At 47.9% G+C, this 22,154-nt stretch overlaps 1 protein-coding gene across 3 annotated transcripts in view; it reads left to right on the top strand.

Annotated features, from left to right (window-relative positions):
- Positions 1 to 22,124, top strand: part of LOC144602253 (dual specificity protein phosphatase 8-like) — a 227,154-nt gene extending 205,030 nt beyond the window's left edge. For all 3 annotated transcript variants that reach the window (XM_078415124.1, XM_078415125.1, XM_078415126.1), the window contains 4 exons: positions 7,570 to 7,736; positions 12,226 to 12,385; positions 12,962 to 13,085; positions 15,213 to 22,124. In XM_078415124.1, coding sequence (XP_078271250.1) covers positions 7,570 to 7,736; positions 12,226 to 12,385; positions 12,962 to 13,085; positions 15,213 to 16,359 — 1,598 coding nt within the window. In that variant the 3' untranslated portion in view covers positions 16,360 to 22,124. The remainder of the gene's footprint in view (positions 1 to 7,569; positions 7,737 to 12,225; positions 12,386 to 12,961; positions 13,086 to 15,212) is intronic.
- The last annotated feature ends 30 nt before the right edge of the window (positions 22,125 to 22,154 follow it).

The following is a 22,154-nucleotide window of genomic DNA, read 5'->3' as shown; positions in this document are numbered from 1 at the left end:
GTTGGCAGGGACAGCGTGGGCTTTATGTTTGCATAAAGCACAAAACATGTCCTTTGGCCCATACCATCAATGTCCATCCTCAGACACCCATCTACACTTATCTCAATTATCAGTATTTGGCAGCAAGGTGGCACTGCAGTAGAGTTGCTGCCTTACAGCGCTAGAGACCCTAGTTCGATCCTGACTACGGGTGCTGTCTGTACGGAGTTTGTACTTTCCTTGACCTGTGGGGGTTTTCCCAGGTGCTCCGGTTTCCTCCCACACTTGCACCAAAAAGATTATCTGTGACCTCCTGCCTGACTTCTTTTTTTAAAGAAGGATTTCGACCCAAAATGCCACCTATTCCTTTTATCCAGTGAAGCAGTCTGACCGGCTGAGTTACTCCAGCCTTTAATGTCTATCTTCCTATCTTTTATTCGTCTTGCAGGCGGCCAGGTTTTAAGATGGCTTTTCATTTGGACAATTCACTGTTGAAATGATTGCAGTGTCGCCAAGGATTAAATGCGTCCGAAAGAAGTGAGGGCAAATAATCTTTGTTTCTCATTCATTTGCAAGGGTTGAAGGCGCCACACTGCACAGGGCTGGCTGTGGTAATTAGTAAAAGTAAAAGATCTTTTCTCGGAGCAAGCGAGGAGAGACTGCTGGGGTGACAGCTGTTAAGATCAGACCAATTTTCCGCTTCATCTCCCCGAGGGCCTGTGAGGCCATATTAAAGCCCTGAGCAATGTGCCAGCAACCACAGTAATCATTAGCAGGCCAATAAATTATGGGGGATAACAGTGAGTCTGGCCAACGTCTTGATGCTAAAGGTTCTGTCCCAGCTTTATTTTTGTCTCATCTTCTCTGGGGCTTGAGCGTTTGCAACCCTCTCCTGCCTTGCACAACGTCCCATTTAACTCCTGCACTCTCTGACCAACCTTGGCATCCTGTCCAGCCAACACCTGATCTGTTAAAATCACACCAATGGCTCGCCACTCTTATCTTCTCGTTCTTTGATAGACACAAGTGCTGGAGTAACTCAGCGGGTCAGGCAGCATCAATGGAGAAAGGGTGGGCGACATTTCGGGTCGGGACCCTTCTTCAGTCCAATAGCTTTGCCTTGCTCCAACTTTGGCCCCTAGTGCAGTGTCCATTTGCTTTGGCCCTTCCTCTCCTGCTACACGTATCTGAATGCTGGCACCTAGACTCCCTTGAGATGGTCCTTAAAACCTACCACTGTGACAAGCTTTTAGTCACTCGTCCTAACATCATAGGGCTTTGCCCCTGTGTTGCCTTGTGAGAGATAATGTTCCTGGTAAAGCCTCTGAGGGGGGGAGCAGCACAGTGGTGCAACCAGAAGAACCGCTGCCTCGCAGTTGCAGCGACCCGAGTTTGATCATGACCCCCGGTGCTGCCTCTGTGGAGTTTGCACATTCTCCCGGCGACCACGTGCGTTTGGTCCAAGTGCTCTGGTTTCCAGCCACATTGCAAAGCCGTGCGGGTTGATCAGTTAGTTGGCCACTATAAGTTGCTCCTGGTGAGTAGATGAAACAGAATCGGAGGCCAGTTGAGGGGATTGTGTGGAGAATGCAATGGTTTCAGCGCAGGATTCGTGTAAATGGGAACTGCAGTCGTGTTTCTGTGCTGTGTGACCCCTTGAGGAATTTAACTATTGGACATACTTCCTCATGTACTCCAGTGTTAAACAGAGGCACCCATCTTCTATTTAACATCTAAATATATATAAAGGATCCCTGTGACAATGTTCAAGGTATAGTCCCATTTCTTGGTTTAAATAGTTCCCATTTCTTGGTTTACGGGCGGCACGGTGGCGCAGCGGTAGAGTTGCTGCCTTACAGCGAATGCAGCGCCTGAGACTCGGGTTCGATCCTGACTACGGGCGCCGTCTGTACGGAGTTTGTACGTTCTCCCCGTGACCTGCGTGGGTTTTCTCCGAGATCTTCGGTTTCCTCCCACTCCAAAGACGTACAGGTATGTAGGTTAATTGGCTGGGCAAATGTAAAAATTGTCCCTAGTGTGTGTAGGATAGTGTTAATGTGCGGGGATCGCTGGGCGGCGCGGACTCGGTGGGCCGAAGGGCCTGTTTCCGCTCTGTATCTCTAAATCTAAATCTAAATCCCTCCCCCGACCACCATTACTGAAGCAGATTTTCAGGTCACTGTCACGCACCTGTTTATGTGGACTCCTAGACGTTGTAAGAAGGAGGTGAGTTTTTGCAGGCGGCCAGGTCTGATAGGTTTGCTGCAGTTCCTTTTCACCGATGGAGTCAAAGGCTTTAGTGAGGGTCAAAAAGAAATGGTTGGCGCTTTGTGATCATTGCCGTTGCCTGCGTTCTCCCGGGCGGAGTTGAGGCACAGTGAAGGGTGTGAACACTGGATGGAGGTGACCCGCACTGTGACACGGGGAGCAGCAACTACCAATAGCAGGCATCTCAATGGCAGTGGAAGATACAGACACATTGTGCACAGCGAGGAGGCAAGGGAGGAGGGGGGCAGGCAATGTCCTTCCTTGTGGCAGAGAAGAGGGAGATTGTTCTGTAGTTACCACAGTCAAACTTTGTGGCTTTTCCAACAGTGATTACAATTATGACACCTCGGAGGTTTTGTTTTAGTTTTAGAGATGCAGCAGGGAAGCAGGCCCTTCCGTCCACCAAATCCACGCCGACCAGCGATCACCCCGTACACAGAACTATCTTACACATGAGGGACAATTTGCAATTTGTACTGAAGCCGATTAACCAATAAACCGGTACGTTTTTGCCTTATGTAGGCAACCGGAGCACCCGGGGATAACCTACGCAGTCACACGGAGAACGTACAAACGTACGGACAGCACCCATAGTCAGAATCAAACCAAGGTCTCTGGCGCTGTAAGACAACAACTCTACCCCTGCGCCACCGTGCAGCCTGGGTATATCTTCCTCTTCTCATATTGTGAGAGGAAAGTTAGAATTTATAACTGGAATTCCCCCACCAAGCTTTAGGACTGAAGTAGGGACAGGGGTTGTTGCCCTTGCAAGGTTTATCCTCACTCTTGACTTCTGACAGAAGACCTTGGGTGTTCAGGCTGCGTGCGGCTGGTCTTGACAGCACGGAAAGGTTGGCGTGCCTCATTTCTTTGTCGTAACTGTTGCTTAACCTCTGCTTTCTGTGCGCACCATCCCTTCGTGAGGTCAGGGGTTTTCTGTTGAACCTTGGCCTTCGGCTGTACTTTCCCTTTCCCCTTGAGGCATGGTGTAGATGGCAGTCCAAGGACATCTTGTCTTTGGGGTTAATCAGCTACTGGATCACCAGACCATTTGCATCAGATCAAACCTGTTCTTTCTGGTCGAGAAGCCAAATAGAAGATGGGTGTCGCTGTTTAACACTTGAGTACATTCGGAAACATGTCCAGTAATTAAATTCCTCAAAGAGTCACACAGCACAGAAGCACATCTGCAGCCATCCAGTTACACTGATCCTGTGCTGATGTCATTTTACTCTCCACAGGTGCTAATGCTAATGGGCTTCAGTGTTGTTCTGGTCACTCTATACCTCCCATGTTAGGCTGTGAACCTAACCAGTGGCTCTACAACAGAACTTGACTGGTGTCAAGCAAAGCCACGTTGTTGATAGACACGAAATGCTGAAATGCTGGAGTAACTCAGCGGGTCAGGCAGCATCTCTGGAGAAAAGAAATAGGTGACGTTTCGGGTCGGGAACCCTTCTTCAGACTGAAAGATAGAGATGGCCAGAACAGAACAGGGCCGGCAACAGATGACCTCAGGAAGGGTGGAGCCCATAATGATCCGTTGCTGGCTGGCGAAGATGTGCTGACGACAGGGATGCGAACGGTGGAACTAGAAGAATGACTAGGGTGGGAGAGAGAGGGGAGGGAAAAGAATGTTACCTCAAGAGTTCTCAATCCTTCCCACCACACTACTCTCTGTACTCCACTTTAGAGGGATTGGAGCTAATCCACAGAACAAATGGGTAACTTCAACCTACGTTCTCCACGGCCAAGGCCACTCCATTGTCAGTCCTCCATTGATGAGGAGACGGGTATTTGCATAGTTACAGGTCGGAAGCCAAGTGATCGCTGGCTTGTTGATTGATGCATCCCAGATAATGTGGTGAATGGTTAACATTTCCAAAACAAATACCCACTACCAACCTCCCCCACAGCACCAACCTACAACAATAAAGGTTCACAGCAGGACACTGCTGGAAAGTGACCCAGGTGGCCTATCTGCAGAGCCAGCTCTCCAGGGAGGCACGTTTGATGGCAATATTCACCATTGCCTGCTTAACTTGGGCCGACTGAGGAATAGAGTGAAGGTCAAGAGCTCGCACCCTGCATGAAGCTCTCCTCTCTGCACCTGTGTACAGCTGAGACATGGATTACCAATAGCAGGCACCTCCAAGGCTGAAGATCTTTCCCTCTCGCACTTAACTGGGAACAGAAAGGGAAGAAGCAAACATTGAACTGACCACTCTAGTGCTCTGCAAAGCAAAATGCTGCTCGCCATCTCACTCTTCCTTCCACTTTCAAAAATGAAGTCCCCAAGTTATTTGGACCTAAACTAAAATTTCAATGGAAAAATGCAGCTTTAAACAGACACAAAATACTGGAGTAACTCAGCAGATCAGGCATCATCTCTGTGTTTTGTGTTTTAATATAAAATCAGCTCAACGTTTCCATGAAGCGGGCCACGAAGCAGGACCAGCTGCCAGCTGATTGATTTTTAAATAAACTCCATGCTCCAAAATACGAAATAAAGGATTTGCTTTTCCGATGTTTAACCGATTCGGAGATATAAAGCAAGTCGGTCCTAACCTGCCTTTGCAAGTAGTTTGTCTGTTAACATAGCGGCACTCATATTTCAGAGGCATTCTGACTTTGGGGATTAGCAGCAGAAGTTGTGAGATGACTGGGTTCTGTGTCGGTGCTCTGTGCGGGCATCTGTGTAGGCTATGATAGCGTGGAACTAGTGTATGGGTGATCGCTGCTTGCCTTGAGCGTTCACCTATGGGGTGACACAGTGGCGCAGCGGTAGAGTTGCTGTCTTACAACTACAGAGACCCGGGTTCAAACCTGACTACGGGTGCTGCCTGCATGGAGTTTGTACACTCTCCCCGTGACCACGTGGGTTTTCTCCGGGTGCTCTGGTTTCCTCCCACACTCCAAAGGCATACAGGTTTGTAGGTTAAGAAAACCTTAAGTTACTCCAGCATTGAGTGAGTTGCTTGAGTTACTCCAGCATTTTGTGAATAAACAGGTTTGTAGGTTAATTGGCTTTGGGTAAAAATTGTAAATTGTCTCTCGTGTGGATAGTGCTGGTGTGCGAGGTGTTCACTGGTCAGCACCGACTCGGAGGGCCGAAAGGGCTGTTTCCATGCTAAATCTCAGTCTAAAGTAAAGTATGTGCACACACACACACACACACACACACACACACATGCCTATACCTGGTGCTTTCCACTCACCAGTCAGGACCTGATTTCTCCTGCTATTCTGATGTAGTTCAGCCACCAAGCAGTACTTTGGCAGATAGTATGCTTTCCTTTCACTGGTGTTGGTGCGGGTTTATTGGTGTCACATGTACCGAGATCCAGAGAAAACCATTGTTTTCCATACAACCCAGGCAGATCAGACCATACATGAGTACATCAGAGAGGGTAGAGATTTAAAATTGTAGAATGAGAGTAACAGACATTAGTAGATTTGTTGGGGCCAGCACCCAAAGACTCTCCTTGCTCCGCCACCATCTTGCTGATTATTGCTTCCTTCTCCACTGAACAATAGGAAAAGGTCTACTCGGGATCGGCACCTTTCAACAATTGTTTTCCCCGCCACAGTTTTCTTTCCCAAGCCCAACCACACGCAGCCAGAATCTCCAGCACTTTGTGCATGTTCCCCAGAGAGGCTGCCCGACCCGCTGAGTTACTCCAGCAGTTTGTGTCCTTCTTTGTCATCCATCAGTTTGTTACCCGTGATTTTAGCATGGGGGGGGGGGGGGGCGATAAGGGCAGGTGTTAAATATGGGGCAGTTGTTGGCTCATGGCTGGAAGGACGTCAGGAAAAGAAACCAAGATCAATTCTCTTTGTTCATATCTACTGATTGATGAGGGGATACGGTTAGGGGTGGACATGTTATGAGTTGACGATCAGGCATGGGATGTTTTCCAGCTTTCTTCCCCCCCCCCCCCCCCCCCCCAAATCACAAAGGTCCTGGCCCAAAACTTCACCTGCCCATGTCCTCCAGAAGATGCTGCTGAGTTACTCCAGCACTTTGTGTCTTATCTTTGTAAACCAGCACTTTCAGTTCCTTGTTTTTTTTCCTTGTTTTCCTGTTTCCAGCACACAGGCAGGAGATTCTAATCACCCACCTGATGGCAACAGCCCTCCATGCGGAGACACTATTTAGTGTCAGGCAAAGCGCTAGATGAAGGGGTCCCTACCACTTCTCTGTGGTGGTGGGTAGCAGGTGGACACACTGCATGGAGTACTGTGTCCAGTTTTGGCCACGGTATTGGAGGAAAGATGTTGTTATGCTGGAAAGAGTGCAGCGAATATTTACAAGGATGTTGCCAGGACTTGAGGGCCTGAGTTATAGGGAGAGAGGGGTTGGGCAGGCTGGGACTTTATCTCTTGGAGTGCAGGGGGATTAGGGGTGATCTTCGGGGAGTTCCATAAGATATTGAGGGGATTGAGTCTTTTACTCAGAGTAGGGGAATCAAGAACGAGAACTCATAGGTTTAAAGTGAGAGGGGAAAGATTTAATAGGAACCTGAGGGGCAACTTATTCACACAGAGGGCAACAAGCTGCCAGAGGACGTAGTTGAGCCAGGTACTATGATAACATTTAAAAGATATTTGGACAGGTACATGGAGGGTAAGGTTTAGAGGGATATGGGCCAAACATGGACAGGTGGGACTAGTGTAGATGGGAAATCGTAGTCAAAGGGCCTGTTTCTGTGCTGCAGGACTCTCTGACTCCAGGTGCCCTGGATTGAATCAGAATAGGTGAGATCACAAACCCACATCCTTACTAGCTGGCCGCAATCATTCCATGTGGTTAAAGCAAGGTTTCACAGCATCTTCCTTTCCAGTAACTGAAAATGAAAAAAACTGCAGATGCTGGAAATCGAAATTAAAAATACAAAGTGCTGAAAAGCACTCAGCGGGACAATGGAGTTGATGTTTCAGCTCAAAGGTCCCTTCGCTGCCTTTCCAGTGCAGCTTTTGAGGTCTTGTTCAGCAAGACTTGTAGCATTGGCTCAGTTTCTCCTTCCACAAATGCTGCCTGACCTGCTGAATGTTTCCGGCAAATTGTTCTGAGCTTTGCAAACCCTGGAGTAAATCAGGTGCAGTGATAATGGGCAGGACTCTGGCAGCTCAGGATCTCGCCCAAAATGGTGTCTTAAGCAATGGAGAGAGAGCCTGTTCCCATTCATGTAATGACCCTGGTTAAGCTAAAATGACAAGGCGTTCTTTGGGCCGGTCTGTTACGGGGTTAGGGTGCCAGGCAGACATGAGGTGGATTGAGATCACAGTGTGGTCATGTTTTTTTTCCTTCTTTCTTTCCAGGGGGATTTTCCGCATTTTCATCCTGTTTCCCAAGCTTGTGTGAGGGAAAGCCCACCTCACTCCTGCCGATGAGCATCTCTCAGCCGTGCTTACCCGTCGCCAACATCGGTCCCACGCGAATCCTTCCTCATCTCTACTTGGGGTCGCAGAAAGATGTGCTAAACAAGGTACGTTTGCATCTCCACCGACCGGGCTGGATGGGGCTTCAGGGCTGATTATCGGTAAACGCTGGAGAACCTCCCTAATATATCTGCCTCTCTCGACCTTCAAGCTTTGTTTTTCAGTACAATCACCTCGGTGATTACTCTTATTTAAATACACCATTCGATGATTTATTTCCCTCTGTTCCCATGCAGCCAATAGAAAGGCAGTGGAGGCCAATTCTCCGAATGCATTCAAGAGAGAGCTAGATAGAGCTCTTAAGGATAGTGGAGTCAGGGGGTATGGGGAGAAGGCAGGAACGGGGTACTGATTGAGAATGATCAGCCATGATCACATTGAATGGCGGTGCTGGCTCGAAGGGCCAAATGGCCTCCTCCTGTACCTATTGTCTATAAAGCTATTTGTTTGTTTGTGCGCTTGCACAATATGAGACTTAGGGTCATAGAGTGATACAGTGATACAGGCCCCTCGGCCCAACTTGCCCACGTCGACCAACATGTCCCAATAGACTAGTCCCACCTGCCTGCGATTGGCCCATATCCCACTGAACCTATCCTATCCATGTATCTGCCCAAATGTTTTTATAATCGCTGTGATAGTATCTACCTTAACTCTGCTGGCAGCTCTTCACATACACCCACCACCCTTTGTGTAAACGGTTGACCTCCAGGATCCTAGTAAATCTTTCCCCCCTCGCCTTAAACCCGTGTGCACTGGTTCTTGAATCTCCTACTCTGGGTACAAGAGTCTGCATTTACCCTATCTATTCCAGACTTAAATGGCCATCGTGCCTCCGCACCTTATTGTGGGTGTACTGTCCCGGTGAGCTTACAGAGGCTGACTAGAGAATCAGTCCACCTGCTTCACCATCGGTGGATGGAGCAGTCAGGTGTGTTGATTCCCCCTCTGATTTCATCAAAGCAAAGCCGAGCAATTCTCCTGGATCATCAAAACCATTTGGTAAAATGCCTTGTCACCAGAATTTACCATCAAAAGCCGAGGCTGGCCAGCAGTGAGAGAGTCCCTCCCCGTCAGATACTTCCTGCCTGGTTGGGATCACGGTCCCAACCAGGCTGCCCTTGGGACGGTTGTGACGAGACCATTAGACCATTGCCTCCTCTTTGTGGATGGGGCATGACAAGGAAGGTCTAGAAAAGGATGCAAGTCCCTTGTTGAGGTTCTTCCCGAGCAGCTACATATCAGTGGGCTCCCTAATCTACGGGCTGTTCCCACGGACACAAGGGGAACGTCCTGCTGGAAGACCATCAACTCGGTGGGAGGCTCTCTTTGGTCTGCCCTAAACTTGTTGGTCTTCCAGTTCAGTGAGATGTCTCAGAGTGAATGCTGCTGCCTGGCACATTCCAAGTGCAAGAGTGCATGGAAGGTTGGTGAAGGCAACGCAAAAACTTTGTGGGCAATGGTTTGCACTCTAAAGTCCTTCGTGGAGCGGCTATGTATGCCTGTGTAAAAGCCTCTCAAACACTTTTGTATTGTTCAAGGGGGCCACATGACTAGCAACAATGCTCGGTACACAGAACGTGCTCATACCATAAATGTATTGGACCAATGGCACTATGAGTGTGTAGACTGAATGGCACCATAGATGTAAAGTAAGCCATTCAATGAGTGTTCATTTCTTGTACGCAGTTTTATGAATGGAGTTTATTTTTGAAATATATATTTTTTTAACTTCTCCCACTTCAACGGGTGTAGGATGGCAACTATGCTGCTCCAAATTCCTGGGCTCTCATTACATGATCTCCCACCCCAGACCACCAGTTAAACGGCGTCTATTTTTAATCTTCCTCCAAAACATTTAAACAAGTCGTGAAAATGCAACTGATGCGCCATGCTTTGGATGCCCCTGTCTTGTGTCTCCTAAGCCGGTTGGAGCAGTGGCCTGGGATCATCTTGGAGGGTTGGCAACTGTGGGAGGGAGAGGAAGAGGGAGCAATGCAGAAGTAATACTTTATTAAGACAGGAATGCAAGAGACTGAAAATTGGAGCAGAAAGAAACTGCTGGAGGAACTCAATGGGTCAGGCACCATCTGTGGTGTGGTCCTGAAACAGGATCTATAGACAATAGACAATAGGTGCAGGAGTAGGCCATTCGGCCCTTCGAGCCAGCACCGCCATTCAATGTGATCATGGCTGATCATTCTCAATCAGTACCCCGTTCCTGCCTTCTCCCCATACCCCCTGACTCCGCTATCCTTAAGAGCTCTATTTAGCTCTCTCTTGAATGTATTCAGAGAATTGGCCTCCACTGTCCTCTGAGGCAGAGAATTCCACAGATTCACAACTCTCTGACTGAAAAAGTTTTTCCTCATCTCTGTTCTAAGTGGCCTACCCCTTATTCTTAAACTGTGGCCCCTTGTTCTGGACTCCCAACATTGGAAACATGTTTCCTGCCTCTAACGTGTCCAACCCCTTAATTATCTTATACGTTTCGATAAGATCCCCTCTCATCCTTCTAAATTCCAGTGTATACAAGCCTAGTCGCTCCAGTCTTTCAACATATGACAGTCCCGCCATTCCGGGAATTAACCTAGTAAACCTACGCTGCACGCCCTCAATAGCAAGAATATCCTTCCTTGACCCGAAATGTCTACAGTTCCCTTTCCCTTAAAAATTCTGCTTGACCCACTGAGTTCTTCCATCTGTTTTTTTGTTGTTGTTCATTATTTATTAACATAAACCGTTTATTGTACACATAAAATTAGTTAGAGATAAACCACAGAAGCAGGCAGTTCAGCCCATAATTTGTGTGCTTGTTGATAGAGAGCTCCCATGCTGGTGCCACCTTCCAGCATGGTCGATAAGCCTTTCAGGCCACAGTTTTTCAAGTGTACACACAATTTCAATGAGCCCCTTATTTTGTAGCTGCGTCCCCTTGTTTGTGACTCTCCCACTAATGGGAACATCACAACGTCTACCCTCTCAAGCCCTCTTAGGATCTTACATGTTTGAATAAAATCACCCTGGGTCATGTAAACTCCCAAGAGATACAAGCCCAAATTTGCATCTCCCATTGTTTAAGTCAGTGAGAGTCACAAAATGCTGGAATAAATCAGCGGGTCAGGCAGCATGTCTGAAGAAAATGGATAGGTTACGTCCCTTCTTCAGACTCGGTGCCCGTGAGTTCCAGAGCTCCATCATCCTCTGGGTGGAAAAAGGTTTTCCTTGTGTCCTGTCTAATTTCAGCAGAGCCTTATGTAGACGGTGGGAACAAGCGTGTAACGAAAGCAGCCCGATTGTGGGAAATCTGTGGTAAATGGGGAAACGTTGACCCGGGCAGCAAGCCAGGCAGCATCCGAAAGGGGAAGAAGGCATTTTGGGTGGAGCGCTTTCATGAGCACAGCCTGGGTGTAGGCTATAACGTTTTACCGGGAGAATCTGCACGGAACCCAGTCATTCTGTGACCAGAGGAAATGGCTCTCACTGGGGTTGCAGCTTTCCAACCGACAGCTGATTTCACTGGTGGCCTCCAAGTGATTTTCACACACAAAATACATTCGACAGTGATCTCGTTTACAGTTGCTAGATTTTACGGACTTGTAAGCAGGGAGTTGCTTGAATTTGCTTCCACTGCACTGCCACTAAACCACAGAAACAAGCCATTCTATCCACGTTTGTAATGCCAGTTTTGAAGCCAGTTTCTAGTCTTCTGCCTTTCACCCTTCCCCACCCCTACCCCTGGAGCTTGCCGCCTGACTGACAGCCTACCCACACTTCACTCTCAGTCTGAAGAAAGGTCTCGACCTGGAACGTCACCTATTCCTTTTCTCCAGAGATGCTGCCTGACCTGCTGAGTTAGTCCAGCGTTTTGTCTATCATTAGTGTAAGCCATCACCTGCAGCTCCTTCCGACACACTTCACTCCTTCCCTCTGCACCATCTGCTGAAGGTAGCAGTTAGCCAAGGCTCGATAGCAAAGCCACAACCTCTACCACTAGAAAATCAAAGGGCAGTCAGGTGTCCCACCTGTTCCCCTCTCACGTTGTCCACCATTCTTACTCGGAACTGTAGCATCAATTCCACATCTTCTCCAAATGCAAAACCTGAACTTCATGTACGGTGACACTGCAGGGGTCCCATGACAACGGGGGTCGAGTGGTTTGAGGTACAGCTTACCATCATCTTTTTAAGGGCACTTGGGGATGGGCATTAAATACTGACCTTATCAGCAATGCTTATGATCAGTAATCTGTTCCCATGCCTGACATTCTCTCAAATCCCTCTTAAATTTTGCATGTGATCAGTTCATGATACATGTGTGTGCGTGCGTACATGTTTGTGCGAGAGGAGATGGACATCACAAACACACAGAACTGGCATCTGTCACTAGTACAGGGCATGTTCCCTAATCAGAGAGATGATGCTGTGGTTTCCAAATGACTGCTGATGTGCCCTCAGCAATCCCAATGGTGGGCTGCGGAGAGATGTGTTGTTTTAACGCACGTACAATAAACCTGGGTGTGTTTCCCTGCTGCAGGACCTCATGGAACAGAATGGAATCACGTACGTTCTCAACGCCAGCAACTCGTGTCCCAAGCCGGACTTCATCTCTGAGAGTCACTTCATGCGCATTCCAGTCAATGACAACTACTGTGAGAAGCTTCTGCCCTGGTTGGACGAGTCTGTGGATTTTATAGGTAATACATGCGACCAAAATCTCAGTATCACTCGGGCAGGTGCTGGGTTTGGCAGGACTGAGTACAATTCAGTACAGTCCAGTTCCCCGGTATAATTCAGAGGACCATGCCTTGGTTTTTACTTTCTTTGGGCCGAGATGCGGGTAACGCCGACAAAATTGTCCCTGAGAGGGTATAGGAGAACCACCATTCTGAACTGACGTCTCTCAAGGCGAAGGTACTCACACAACACCTAATGCTGGAGAGAATATTCCAGGGTTTAGACCCTTTCCATGGTGAAGGAATGATGGAAAGGTTTTTAACTTGGAGATGAATTCTCAGAGGCTGATGGTTTCCTGTTGTTAAGTGGGTAGGGAATCCCAGAGTTGGAAGTTGCTGTGCACTAATTGCTGCTGTCCCTAATGTGTGGGATAGAACTAGTGAACGGGTGATCGCTGGTTGACATGGACCCGGTGGGATGAAAGGCCTGCTTCCATGCTGTATATCTAAAACAAAGTCGTCCTGTTCACTCAAGAGAGGGGTGGGGGTACATTTGTGGACGTGCATTCATCTCAAGCTGTTCTCTCTCCTGTTTAGACAAAGCAAAGGTCTCCAACTGCCGAGTGCTTGTTCACTGCTTGGCGGGAATCTCACGATCAGCTACCGTTGCCATTGCCTACATTATGAAGACCATGGGGCTGTCCTCAGACGAAGCTTACAGGTAAATGACCATCCCCTCAAGCTGGAGTGGGTCGTGTGAATGTTGATCACTACCCCATTGCTTCATTTCTTCCTCCCTAACCCATGATGGTGATTGGAAGACAGTCTTCACTCTCTTCCAAAGACCTTCTTCAGACTGCTGCTCGGCTACAAACCATTGAGTGAGATTGAAGGAGAGACATTGTCATTGTGACCTGCCCATACTTCAGATGAACCAGCAAAACACAAAGTGCTGGAGTAACTCAACAGGTCAGGCAGCATCTCTGGAGAGAATGTACAGGTGATGTTTCGGGTTTAGATTTTTCTTCCAACCCGAAACTTTGTCTATTTATTCCCTCCTGACCCACTGAGTTACTCCAGCACTTATGATTTTCTCAAGATTCTGCCATCTGTGGTTTCTTGTGTCTCCATTTAGATGAATCAATTTACTAAACCTGATTGTAAGTGTGGATTAGAAAGCAATAGGGTGGACTATATGACATGATGGATCATGTTGAATATTGCCGCCTGCACTATTTTCATGTGTATGTGTGAATGCGTGTGAGTTTGTATGGGTGTGTATTAAGTGGAGTTTCATAGGTATTCTAGTCTTTGAGAGGTGTTCAAGGCAAGATTGTTTAGGCTTGTATTTCTTGCGAGCTTACAAGAGTGAAGATGATCCTATTCAAACATGAAAGATCCTACGGGGGTTTGATAGGGTAGATGTTGTGTTGTTTCCATTAGCGGGAGAGTCACAAACAAGGGGATGGAACTGGGCATTTAAACAGAAGTGTGTGGATATTTCTGTCAGTGGGTAGCAAATGTCTGAAATTCTGTAGATGTATTTAAGGTGGAAATGGATGAATATTTGAAAGATAGAGGGATTGAGACTATGGGTCGGACGAGGAACTGAGGCCGGCATAGATAGCCATGATCACATTGAACAGCGGGGCAGGTGAGGGACCTAGTAGCCTCCTCATGCTCCTATTTCCACGTGTTCTGCCACAGCCCCTTTCCTGCCATTAGTTCCTGAAAGATGGCTGGGCACAGCTTTCCAGTTTCCAGTGCTCAAGGATTGTTTGAGGCCACTTTATTTAATGACCTCAAACGGAGTTACTCAGGTATCCATTATCCAAAAGGTAACCATCATTGAGGCAAAGATGGCGTTCATCAGGTGACTCCTAATCTCCCACTCTATGTCTCTCAGTAACTTACCTCCTGCTCCCTGCCATCTCCAGATCTGTGGCAGAGGTGCAAGTGCCTGCCCCTCTCCAGAGTTGGCAAGGGTGGAGTATCCCGTGTCGGCCTCCCACTGTGTTGGACATCCAGTCTAATGGGGTTGGCCAAGGTTAGGCTATTACACCAGCCATTGACAACCTATAGACACAAGAAACTCAGCAGGGGTTGGGTACTTGGAATGAGTTGCCATTGGAGATAGTTGAGGCAGGTACAATAATACCATTCAAAAGACACTTGGACAGGTACATGGATAGGAAAGGAGTAGAGGGATAGGGGCCAAAAGCGGGCAAATGGGAGTAGCGTAGATGGGTCACCTTGGTCAGCATTGATGACTTGTGCCTGTCTCCCTGCTGTATGACTCTATATGACTGTAACTGCAGATGCTGGAGGTTCTGACTGACCCACTGAGTTACTCCATTGATGTAACCTGTGCAATTTTAGTGTCCTGGCAGTAGTCAGTGGGGCAGCACAGTGGCACAGCAGTGGAGTTGCTGTCTTACTGCGCCAGAGACCTGGGTTTGATACTAACTATGGGTGTTGTCTGTATGGAGTTTGTATGTTCATCCCGTGACCTCGTGGGTTTTCCCTGGGTGCTTCGGTTTCCTCCCGCACTCCAAAGACATGCTGGTTTGTAGGTTAATTGGCTTCGGTAAAAAAATGTCAATTGTCCCCAGTGTGATCAGTGGTCGGCCGAAGAGCCTGTTTCCGCACTGTATCTCTGGAGTATAACGGCCGGCAGTGAGAATGATGGAATGGATCACTGCTGCGTTGCATGTTGGGGATGAATTGGAAGTGTTTGTGACTTGTTGTAGAGGACTCTTTTGAAGAGCTCGGGTCTGTGGGCACAGTGGTCTCGGCAACAACGATCCACTGGAAGCAGTAGCTAAGGGTTGTTGTGTTTCTGTTAAAGGTTTATCAAGGACCGGAGGCCATCCATCTCTCCCAATTTCAACTTCATGGGGCAGCTGCTGGAGTTCGAGAAGAGCCTGCGGTTTCTGAAGATTCGCTCCCTGGGTCCGCTGAAGGCGCTGGGCGACCAGCCAGAGGAGGACGTGGACAGGGAGGCGAGAGACGGCAGCAGAGGCGGCTGGGAGAGGACGTGCCCCGAGCTGGCGGGGCAAGGCGGGCAGAAGGAGAGCGGCGAGGCGGAGGGAGGAGTGGGCAGGGGCGAGTGCAAGAACGCCTCGCACATCGCCCTGCAGCAGAGCCTCAACGGCCTGCACCTCTCCACCGAGCGCATCCAGGACACCAACCGCCTCAAGCGCTCCTTCTCCCTCGACATCAAGTCTTCCTACTCGCCCAGCGCCACGCCCAGCCTGGGCAAGGCCGCCACCCCGATGGATTCTGACGACATCCCCAAGCTGTGCAAGCTGGAGGTGAGTCTGGGCAGTCCCGGCCACGAGCAGCACGTCCAGACGCCAGACAGCCCGCTGTCAGACGCCAGCTGCGAGTCCAAAGCCCGGCAGAGGCGCAAACCAAAGCACAATGGCAGTCTGTCCCCCGTGCACCCCCTCAGCTTGAACTTATCCAGGACCTTCGTACCTTGCCCAGTGCACAAGGGTAACGGTGTGGAGGGGAACTTGAAGCAGGCTCTGCTGCTGAATATCCCCAGTGCCCAGCAGCAGCACCCGCTGGGGACCAGCAGCCTTAACCGCTGGGGCAAGCACACGGAACTGGCGCAGCCGCCCGCCTCCGCGAACACTCCCGTCAACGGCCCGTGGTACTTCGGCACGGAGGGGCAGCCCGGCCACAAGGGAGCAGGCGCCAACCTCTTCGCCAGCACCGCCCCCGCCCCCTACCCGCCCTTCGGCTGCGCTGCGGCGCCGGCCGGCTGCGAGCAGTACGGCTCGGTGAGGCTGCGGGAGAAGCCGGGAGAGCCGAGGGACGCCAGGCGGAGCTGGCACGAGGAGGGCACCATCGAGAAACAGTTCAAGAGGCGCAGCTGCCAGATGGAGTTCGAGGACGGCATGTCGGAGAGCAGGTCCAGGGAAGACCTGGGCAAAATCGGCAAGCAGTCCAGCTTCTCGGGCAGCATGGAGATCATCGAGGTGTCGTGACGGCATTGGCAGGGCGGCTTCTACTGGGCGAGAAGGAGAATCTGTGGTTATTTATGGCAGACACCGCTGCCGCTGCACTCTGTGTGTGTAAAAGCAGAGTGCAAGCGCAGGAGCCATTTTCTCTCGCGATGCAGAGAGTGGATTGACACATCACTTGAAGTTTGTCTTGAACGTTTTCAGAAAAGCTAATTTATTTCTCCACACACATTCTGGCAATGGTGAAAAAAAGAAAGTGATGGCAAACGGCCAACCCGGTTTAAAGATGTACAGTGCGGTATTTAAGTACTTCAAGCAATACTCAAGAGACAAGAAAGTCTGGTTTTATCTTATTAATTATATATTTTGTGTTTATGTTTCCACATCGTACTGTGGTCTGCACAGGACTGCTACCTGAGAAGGCCATTTATTGCACTTTGTCCTGCCTTGTGTGTGACTGAGCCAGTTGAAATGCAGACTGCAGCACTTAAGGCTGGAAAAGTACCTTCTAAGAGATAATCTGTATGAACTGATTGCGAATGGATGCAGACGTTAATATAATGTAAATAGTGGTGTATCTATTATTATGGCTGATTTAAATGTTATTAAATAGTTTAAAGATATCCTGGCTGCTTGATGCAAATACCTCAGGTTTGAATAAACAGAAAAATTAAAAAAGCTTTTTCTTTTACCGCCCTCCCCATCTTGTTTGTGAAATGTACACAAGCTTCAACCACAATACAGAAGGAAAATCATCTCAGGTTTTTTAAACGGATTAGCCGGGGCAGATCTCTGTGATTTCCAGAAAGGGAGAGAGTCGCATGCTCGATCCCACTGGACATCGAGGCTGCATTCAGGCCAACCGGTGGCTGCACACACCCATCACATTCGGTGCAAACATGCAGCGACCTCATTGCATCACACGCCACTAACCATGCGTTAGATGGCCAAAGCGAGGAGCTCATAACAGCAGAGGGTGCCCTTTCGGAAGCCGCATGTTAGACTTGTCTACCCGTGCCCCACTGCTTGACTCCTTTCCCCATCCCTTGGCACGTGGGTGGGCAAAGCTTACTGTAAACGTGCAAAGAAACAAATCCTCTCCAGTCTGGGCTATCGGCCAGAGGAGCGGGCTCTGTCTGTGTAACTCGCTTCAAGCTGAACAATGCTGGTCAGATGCTTAAGGCCTGTGTTGCGCAAGGGCCAAGAGAGAAATATTCATGAAATATTTTTATCTGACCCGCTGCGTAGAAAAAAACATCGTTGTTATTTTTATTATTGATTTGCTAATTGGAAAAACCAATTGGCTTTCTCTTCATTTTCAATGTGCTCTGCAGGTGAGGGTGTGACCGAAGTGGCCATCAGCCCAGTTCATTCCCAAGACGTTTTCTCCATAGACTTATTCTTCCTGTGCTGCTGCAGTGCAGAAAACACTGTGTTTTCCTAGATCTCTTGGGGGGCAGTTGAAAGTCAGTCACATCGGTGTGGGACTAGAAGTTACAAAGGTTAGATTGGGCAGGAAGGGCATGAGCCAATCAATTCAGTTTTGGTGGCAATCAGATTGAGTCATGGTCCCTTTTCTTACAACATTATAAACTAAAGAATGTTTAGAAAACTGTGCAACCAACCAGCGTGAGATTTGAACTCTCATTTTGTGAAATTCCCTCAGACTTCTGCATCACTTCTTGTCGTCAAAGACCTTTCCCTTCAGTGTTGCCTTTGTGCCCTCTGATCGTTGTTCCTTGTGCCCAATGCCCCTCTATTGCCCAATGCTACACCATTCTCCTTTGCCCCTCCATTGTCCATTGCCCCTCTAATGCCCAATGCCACTATTGGCCATTGCCCCTCTGTGGCCCATTACCCCTCTACTTCTCATTGCTGTGTAAAATCCTCCAAAGACGTTCATGTAGGTTCCCATGGATTAGGTTTAGTTTAGAGATACCATGCAAAAACAGGCCCTTCAGCCCACCGAGTCAGTGCTGACCAGCGATCCCCGCGCATTAACACTGCCCTGCACATATTAGGGACAATTTTACATTTATACCAAGCCAATTAACCCGCAAAACTGTATGTCTTTGGATTGTGGGAGGACACCGATGAACTCGGAGAAAACCCACGCAGGTCACGGGGCGAACGTACAAATTCCATATGGACAAACGGCCGTAGTCAGGATCGAACCCGGGACTCTGGCGCTGTAATGCAGTAACTCTACCACTGTTCCTCTGTGCCATCCGTGATTTGCTGAATGTTTGAGCATTAGGGAACATGATTGTGATCTTGGCAGGATGAGAATGGATTGTAGACCTCCCCTTTCCTTGATCAGTACAGTCTGATGGTAACTGTTGCCAGTATTGCTTCCCCTGTCATCCCACTGAGCAGTTTTGATCTGACATGACCAATTTTACCGCAATACTATCCAGCCCCATCGCATGGAAATCCACATTGCTGGGATCTGAGCCAGCCCTCTGCTTCCCTGGGAGCTCATAACAAAATCTGAGAATGCTGGAAATACTCAGCTGGTCAGGCAGCATGTGTGGGGAGAGAGTAAGGGTCAATGATACAGGTCAATGGTCTTACATTGGAAATGTTGTAATGAAAGACTATTGGCCTGAATCATTAACTGTTTCTCTCTCCACAGACACAGAGTTTCTCCAGCATGGTCTGTTTTTATTTCAGATTTCCAGCATCTGCAGTGTTTTATTTTGCGATCATCAGGAAATCAGATGGATTTCAGTTGCAGCAAGTTAGTATCGGACTGATGTGGTGTTTGCACCATTTACCTCAAAGCTTCAGTGCGAGGAGACACCATAGTACCTACCATATCCCAGCCTAACCGGGACACGCTTAGCTCGAGCTGCACCAGTTACAGTTGTAAAAGGAGGTCGGGGATGTGGGCAGAGAGGGTGAAAGTCAATCTGAGACAGTCCTATGTGCTTCCTGCTGGCAACCTGATGAAACACCGAGAGTAGAAATTTCCAGGCATCCGGGCAAGGAAGATGTGGGGATTTTTAACAATTAAATGTGATGAAAGAAAATGACAACAGGTAACACCCATCTCACTGAGCTCATTCACCCCTGCAAGATCTGATATGCCACCAACAATTAATACTGACATTTATAAGGCCATCTTATAATGGTTAGACAGTGGCTCCCTGGTAGAGCTTGCTGCTTTGCACAAGAGGAGCTTGGCTCTCCAGATGAGCCAGATATCTAGTAGCGTTGGACACAACTCTTCAATCCCACTATCTTCCATGCTGTTAAACCAGGGGATCACCACACACAGGATCTTGGGTGCTGTCTGTGTGGAGTTTGCACGTTCTCCATGTGACCATGTGGGTTTCTTCTGTGGACTCCAGTTTCCTCCTGCTTCCCAAAAACATGCACGCAAGTAGTTTAATGGGCCACTGCAAATTGCCTCTAGTGTGTAGTCAGTGGGAGGTGGATGGGAATGTGGGAAGAATCACATGGGGTTCATGTAGGATTTGTGTGGATAGATGCTTGTTGGCAGATGTGGACTCATTGGGGTAAAGTGCTTGTTTCCATGCTGTATGACTATCTCACTTTGGGCAGCACAGTGGCACAGCGGTAGTGCTGCTGCCTTACAGCGCCAGAGATCTGGGTTCGATCCTGACTATGGGTGCTGTCTACTGCGTTTGCACATTCTCCCTGTGATCGCTTGAGTTTCCTCTGGGTGCTCCGGTTGTCTCCCACATTCCAAAGACGTGCGGGTTTATAGGTTATTTAGCTTCTGTAAATTGTCCCTGGACTGTAGGATAGAACTAGTGTATGGGGTGATTGTTGTTTGGCACCGACTCGCTGGGCAGAAGGACCTGTTTCCACGCTGAGCTAAACTATGACCTTATGAGGGGCAGCCATGTTTCCGGGTTCTGTTCGTAAATAGCAACACACTGTGTTCTATCCTCCTGTAGACTGGACATTACAAAGATGTCCTTTGTTGGAAATAATGGCACCAAGCAAACTGATAAAAGAACCATAATGCTGCTCCACCTTCTATCATGGATGTTCAGGGCTCGGAGCCCCACCATAACTGGGGGAGGCCATTGGCCACATCAAGTTTATTACTCTGAAGTAAATCTTCATTTCTGCCAAAGAGTTTCATGTTGTTCGTGGAGGTGTTGATATTTCAGGACACTTCTTGTGTACCCAGCATTCTGAGTGAGCCAGCCATCCTCTGATTCTTCAATTAAGATGGCTCTTTAGGGAGAGAACGTGCTTAGTGAAAGCATACTTCTTCAGTAGGAGCCCAGACTTGGAGTCAGGATGGGAAACTGACTGGGATCCGGAAGGACTGGTGGTGGCTTCTGACTCTGGTGTCTTCTGACTGCGGTCAACAATTGATGGAGGGCTTGCAGCAGAAGGGACTCCCAAATAGTTGCTGCAAGAAGGGACTTAAAATTCTCTGGTGCCCTCAGTGGTAGGGAAATAGCCATGATCACCCACAATCTAGCTATACTGTAGATCAGATTCATGGGCTGGCTTTGGGATAAGAGAATGGGGTGAAAATGCCATTGTGTATCTACTATCTTTAATTTCATTGGAAAATCTCAATGCAAAGTGGGAAAAGTGATACATGAAAACGTTCTCTCACTTTTGGACTTTGGAAATGAACTCTTTCTGATCAAATCAGAGCATCACCCCTGTTTTCTCAAAGTGCTAATTACTTATCCTGCAGACAGATCTTAATATGTCCTTATCTTCATTTAAGAAGAATGATTTAGCAAATCTCAAAATGCCTCACGTTTGAAAAGGTTATGAGAGAATAGCGTCCATCAATTGTTGAGTGGTCTTAATTTAACATTCTTAATAAAAGTATAAGGGGAAAAACCTAAAAGAGGGTTTTTATTTAATGGTCCACTGTGGATTTTGCCAGAATTTACAGGAAATAGGAAGGGAAACTTTGATCTTGATTGGGATGTTACTCCTACAACTGTTGAGAATGCGTAGCTTTATTGCCAATCCAGGAAACGTACTGTTTTCTTCAAAATAATCCTGATTGTATCTTTCGTCTTGGAATTTATTTATTTATCCTCTGGCCTGTTTAAGGGAAACTGTTTTCTAATTTAAACCTCCCATTTTGTCAGTGTTGTAAAGTGGAACATTCAGTCCAATGTAAAGCCACTTCTGAACGCTCTGTGGGGTTTCTTGCCCTCTGCACCCGGCCTTTCCCTGTCTATGAAAAGTGGCACGAGTCAAACCAGCTGACCAGCTTGTTTTCTGGGATGGAGTTGCTTTGAGTGAGCGCTGACGTTGGTTGGGGTAGAGAAGCCATCTTTGGTTTGATGCCTTATCCTCCACTTCAACCATCCCCCTCCGCTTGTTTACCAGCTCCCTCAACATATGCCAAGGGCAACTTCACGGCCACTATTCTCCCCTGTCCACCGTCCCACAAACATAACTTGCTTATATTTACATGCACCGATTTCCTTTCATAATAAGCTATAAACAGAGATACAAATCAGAAATATAAATAGTGTAGATTAAATATTTATTATTATGACATTTGATGCTTTTCCTTTGTTTGTCCCATCTCGTTTCTGACCTTAGTTCAACCTAAGCTATTTATTATATTCCTTATTTTGGTCTGTTTGTTGTGTACTGTAGCCTTTCTCTTGTGTGATTGATGCATCATTTTTGCTGGTCTTTTACATTGTGAAGTATTTGATATTGTTACCAAGTGTGATGAAGAGACTTCATTTTCTGTTACTAGCCCTATTTATTAAATGCTGTATTATGGTGCTTTTTTGTAATTGGACAGTGGTGTAATAAATAAATGGATAGACATTTTAACTATGGTTTTCTTC

Source organism: Rhinoraja longicauda, chromosome 18 (genome assembly GCF_053455715.1).
Source record: "Rhinoraja longicauda isolate Sanriku21f chromosome 18, sRhiLon1.1, whole genome shotgun sequence".
Lineage (NCBI taxonomy): Eukaryota > Metazoa > Chordata > Chondrichthyes > Rajiformes > Arhynchobatidae > Rhinoraja > Rhinoraja longicauda.
Note: the sequence above shows the minus strand (reverse complement) of the source record. Positions and strands in the feature narration are given on the sequence as shown.